This window comes from Adiantum capillus-veneris, chromosome 22 (assembly GCF_014529385.1).
Source record: "Adiantum capillus-veneris isolate H3 chromosome 22, ASM1452938v2, whole genome shotgun sequence".
NCBI classification, from domain to species: domain Eukaryota; kingdom Viridiplantae; phylum Streptophyta; class Polypodiopsida; order Polypodiales; family Pteridaceae; genus Adiantum; species Adiantum capillus-veneris.
This window is the reverse complement of record NC_140952.1, coordinates 59,464,684-59,470,301: the sequence shown is the minus strand read 5'-3', so window position 1 is coordinate 59,470,301 and position 5,618 is coordinate 59,464,684. Positions and strand designations below refer to the sequence as shown.

At 43.7% G+C, this 5,618-nt stretch overlaps 1 protein-coding gene across 1 annotated transcript; it reads left to right on the top strand.

Moving 5' to 3' along the window:
- Positions 1 to 1,427: 1,427 nt before the first annotated feature.
- Positions 1,428 to 4,077, top strand: LOC147429434 (uncharacterized). The gene has a single exon (XM_086495322.1). It carries the CDS (start codon positions 1,463 to 1,465, stop codon positions 3,854 to 3,856), a length of 2,394 nt encoding a protein of 797 aa, XP_086351448.1. The 5' UTR covers positions 1,428 to 1,462; the 3' UTR covers positions 3,857 to 4,077.
- The last annotated feature ends 1,541 nt before the right edge of the window (positions 4,078 to 5,618 follow it).

Here is a 5,618-nt window from a genome sequence, read left to right as displayed (position 1 = left end):
TCAAGTTCTACTTTTACTTCTAGAGCAAGCAAAAGCTATGTATACTTCACAATTTAGGCAACAAGGTTTCCCAAGTGCTTTGTATCCTTTTGATCCCAATTTAAACATCAACGTTTCCACAAGTTCTCTATGCACACTTCATTCCTACCACAATGCAACTTTTGTGACACCCAATCATTGACAAGAATGCAACATCTGCTCTAGAAGTTGACACCAATGTTTGACAACAATGCAGATCAAGCTCGACAATGTGACACCAATGGTTGATAACAATGGAACCTAGTACATTGCAACCGTCACTCAAGAGCTTGGTTAACAAAAAATTGTCCCAAAATTGTGCATTTTTCCTAGAATTCCTAGATATGAGTTACAATGTATATACAACTATTTACTTTTTATTGTAACTTTTTTAAATAGTTGATCTTCTACATTTTTAATTGTCAAGGTAAAGTAAATTCAATTTCATTTCTTTGGTTGTTTTTATACTCATAAAGGTGCTCATTTGGGCCACCCAAAATTGAGTGGCTTAAATGAGCACCTTTATTTTTGAATTAGCATGTAGCGGCAATATGCGCGGTAATAAATCCGACAACTGACGCGGTAATAGTTGTGGGTATATTGTCGCAACTATTACTGTGCTGATTATTGAGAAACCACTACCGCGTAAATAACCGCCCCCGCAAATTTTTCTCTCTCCTTTTTCCTTTGTTTTTCTGCGGCAATGTTAGCGGTTATAGACAACTCCTCTTATAGTGATAATGTTCAATTTACAAAAAAAAAAAACTCATTTGCGTCTTCCTCTCTCCTCTTTGGCACCCCATTTTGGACTTTCTCAATACAAAACACAATAAATGGCCGCAACAAACTTTGAAAAAGTTTTATAATGATTCCAGATCACGTACTTCTATATCTTCCAATATTAGGTGAAGTTCGTTTCTAGGTGCATACATTAGGAAACCCCCTACCATATACACGCTCTTTGTTCTTATATCCTCTTTAAACTAGATGTGCTCTCCTTCATATGCATAGTCTTTTAACTTGGGGATCTTCAATTGGTCATAATTTCAAGTTACATTTACTATCCTTTAGAGTATAATTTTATTATTGTTTTTAATAGTTCTATTCCTGTTTACTAGGTAACATTTGTTTATTGTTGACTACATTACCAGGTACGTTTATTGTTGACTGCATTATCAGGTACTCTTTTGACAAGGCCAACCAGTTAGTTTGAACACCAAAGTAATCTGCTAAATAATTCCAAGTCTAAAAAACATAATTTTTAATAATTGAGGCAGAACGTCGTGTGTATGGCCGATAAGGGATTGGGCGATCAATGTTGCGCCGTTTGGGAGAAGGCGCTTGCGCAATATTGCGTCGAATGACACGCATGCTGCGTGCAAGCCTGCGAGTCGAGGTTCTATGGCTTATAGCTTCTTAACGCAATAAAGAGTGCGAGCAAGGAATGTTAGGAGTGGCCGGAGGTTCCGGAGATGGCGGGGATGGCGGGGGCGGGGAAGGGAGAGGCCGCCGGCGGGGAGGTGGAGGGGACCGGCGAAGGGGAAAGCAGAAGGTGGACGAGGCAAAGGAAGAAGCAGGAAACGCTGAGGAGGGAGGTGGAAACGGAGAAGGTGGCGGCGCTGGTCATGGCACGGTGGCCCGTAGGCAGCAGCCGGAGGAATCGATATACAGGGGTGTGCGGGCATACTTACCGGGCGATGCAACCTATCCCATCACCTACGTTTCCTGTGTGGGCACAGACAACTCGCCGCACAACAACCGGCAGATCTGGCTGGGCCGCTACTATGACGAGCTCGCAGCCGCCATGGCCGTCGACATCTTCCTCGTCTTCAACCACGATGACGTGCTCGTCAATTTTCCTCAGTATCTGCACTACTACATCCCACTCATTCCCCGCCGTGGCTTAGACGCTGAGGGCCGATTCCTGGAAATCACTGCCGCCGACCTCGAACGCATCAAGCACATCACCCTCGGGATCATCCGCGCCTTCTATCCCAACTCCTGCGCCGCCATCCACACTCGTCGCAACCACAGAGCCCTCCCTTCCTCCGACCTCCCTCTTACGCACCGCCAACGCCAGGCTGCAGCCGCCGCCCAAGCCAGCTACCATGCACATTTGGAACAGTATACCTACACTCAAGTGCTCACCATGCTGGCAGCCACGCAGCAGCGTGCCGGTTTTGGCGCCGCTGCCGGCTCTATCTCCGGCGGCGTCCAGGCTGCCATGCCACCCCACGCCGCTGCCACTGCAGCTGATCCATCACTTCCTGCCCGCATAGACCTATTGCCCCTGCCCGCATCTGCACAAACACAACAAATGTCATATCACGACCCCATCGATTTCTCTGCCATTCGAGTTCCTCCCCATGCGCCATCTGTTCCGCCCATTATTGACAATGTGCGACAAGGTCCCACCTCCCCAGACTCATTACGGCTCACCGCCGCAAGAGAATATGCTGGAGCCACTTCTCCACAAACACAACATGTGTCATTTCTTTTCCGCAATATTGATTTCTCTGCCAATCATGTTCCTCCCGGTGAGCCGCCGGCGCCACCCATTATCGGCAATGTGCGACGACCTCCCACATCCTCAGACACATTACGGCTCACCGCCGCAAGAGAACATGCTGGAGCATCCTACACTCTCTCTCCATCACACCAAGCACTTTTTGGTCATTTTCCAGTACAGTATAGCCCCTTGCCAACTCCAAGTCATGTGATCACCAGGCCATCTTCCAGGCATGCAGAACCATCTTCAGATCCCTCCATTCTAAGATCCTTGGAAATGTATCCTCGCGATCCTCGTCAATCATGGAACCCTCTGATCAGGTCTAACATAGACCCTAGGAGTGTCAGACCGCCGCCAGCCGACACATCGAGGTGGGTTTCAATATTTCAAGGTCACCCTTCATTACGAAGAGACCCAGGAGCTAGGGTTAATGAAGCAGGAATGAGAGTTGATACATCACAAACTGAGTCTAGCAGAGCTGATAATTCCTCATTTCCACTTGTACAAAGAGTGGTGGAAGAGCTAGCAGCTGGGGCACCATATCCTATGTATGGGAGGGAGCAGGAAGCGGAATCGAGCGGCGCACGTCAAAGGTATCACGGCACGTCCTCGATGAGCGGAGGCTACACATCAGCGATTGAACGTCGACATAGTGCTTCCGCTGTTGCACCTCCACGCCAGCCTGATGTTATACTGAGGCAAGCTGGACGCCCTCAATCCTTATCTGCTTTTAGGCCTTATACTGCCCCAGAACAACCAGTAATTACTCATGCTCCTCCTCTGGAACTCATACCACGGGATACTACCGCTACATCTCATGACGAGGAGGAGGATCAAAAGGTGGTTCCTCTGAGGAGGCAATCACCCGAACAGCTTCCATTGTTCGATGTGTTTGCGAGGCAGGCAAGTGCAACAGGGGAATTAGGATCTCATCACCAATTACAAACACATGAAGAAGTTCGTGAAGGGGTGGAGTTACCCACATCATTGCAACAGGCGGAAACCGACGTCGAACGGCATCACGCTGAGGTAAGGCCGGCAATTGATTTGAATGTGGAGGCAAGGCCTGCAATTGACTTGAATGTGAGGCCTGCTACGCCGGAAGGAGCGTCGACGACATCCATCAACCTTCAAGAGTTGGAGAGAGTGTCTTCTCTTGGCCCTGCTCGGAGACATGATCTAACTTATAGCCCGAGAGAGAGAACAGCTCCCCAACACTCACGCGCCCCAGCTCCCCAGCAACCAGATCAAGCTCATGATTATGAAGAAGCTGGTGGCCCAAGTAGTCCTCATTTAGACAAACAGCAAGAGAAACATGGAGGGCAATGATGAAAACGGAAAATCCAGACTTTTAACAGAATATTGTTATGAAGCTTTCAAAAAAGAAGGTTATATTCTTTATTGGGCCTTACTCAAAACAGTCCTTGATATTTTATGTACTAGGAGTTGTGTGTGTGTGTGTGTGTGTGTGTGTGTGTGTGAAACTCAGAAAATTGGAGACCGCTATACTTGTATCAGAATTGGATTTTGGATTGATCCACTGAGATGACCCTTCCCACAAAATGAAAAAAATAAATTCCATATTGGCATTAATCTTGATTGGTATAGAATTGAATTGAGTATTGCGTGCTTCAGGAACTGGAAAAACCCCCTATTCTCCTCCTTTCTCAAACTGTTTTGAAACGAGAGTGCTTCGCTAGCTATTGTTAGTTGCATTCGATCTACAAATGTAGAGGAGTCCTAATTAATGGTCCCATCTTTCAAAAATACCTATAGCACATGCATTCAAGAAGTATTTATAAAACCCCTCAAAAAACACACACACACACACTTGACCATGATTTAATAGAGCACTCCTCTTCTTTCATAAACCGGTAACTAATTTTAAAACTTTTATTTTTTAATCCCTTTTCTACTTGTCATTTTGTAACTCTTTGTAATATGCAAAGCCCTCATGTAGTACACTTATATAATTTGAGGTTGACCCCATGGGAGGAGGCTCTCTCGATTTTGACCAAATATATTATCTTCTAATTTTTCTAAGTTTGTTCATTCAATGACTATTACAACATACTATTGGACGATTAGTTTCCCTATGGCAATAGAATATCAATGCTCTAAGAAAAAATTGTGATAATTGTGTAATAAACATGCACAATAACAGTTACGTATAACCATGTAGAAGGATTATCTATCTTTGTCACAACGTGTGATTGTTAACACTAGGTTGGTAATGGGACACTTTTATGTCCTGGGACACTTTTATGTCCTGTGAAGTGACCATTTTCCTTGAATTATGTCAAAAGTTTCAAAATGGATTTGGAGGTGCTAGCTGTCAAGAAAGTTGTCTCATGAGCTGAAAAAAACTTGACATATTTTTGGAATATCAATTCCATCTTTAACCTTGTCCTTGCACAACATTTCACAACCTAAACTGTGTGAAAAAACGGGTCCTGTTTTTGGCTTTTTTCAACTTTTTGCAACTATACTACTCTAGAATTCATGTTTGTGAGGTCTATAATGCTAGAGAACTATATATCTTTAGTAGTCCTCAACATGTCCTGATGCTTCTAGGGAGAAATAAATGTTAAAGTTGTAAGTTATGACCAAATTACAAAAAATGTCAAATCCTGTTTTTTAGCCAATTTTAGCTCTTCTATGATTTTTTTGGTGGCTTTCATGATATCCAAATGCAGTTTTGATTCTCTATGTCGCATATTGTAACATAAAGCTAATATTCCTTGAGTTTTGGGGCACCTAATACCCTATTTTGCATAGTAGACAACGATGGTTGATTTTTTCAATTATAGAAGAAAACGAAACATTCTAGTATATCAAGTATAGCTTTTTCAATATTGTTAGTTTCTTGTGACAACTACATGCATTTTGTAGGTAGTAACCATATCTAGTCATAAGGATCAAATTTGGCTAGATATTGAATAGTTTCTATGGGATTCTACAACTCATAATGTTGAACCCAGTTTTTTCATGTTTGCTGTATTTAGCACTTCATCTTTGTCCCCAAGATTCCCCTTGGTAAGAGATGTATTATTCTTTTGATATGCTCCATGGCTCCTTATGAACCTAAAGG

Bases quoted from the DNA above. Each gene is read 5' to 3' on its own strand.
- LOC147429434 (XM_086495322.1), top strand. From the start codon at position 1,463: ATGTTAGGAGTGGCCGGAGGTTCCGGAGATGGCGGGGATGGCGGGGGC.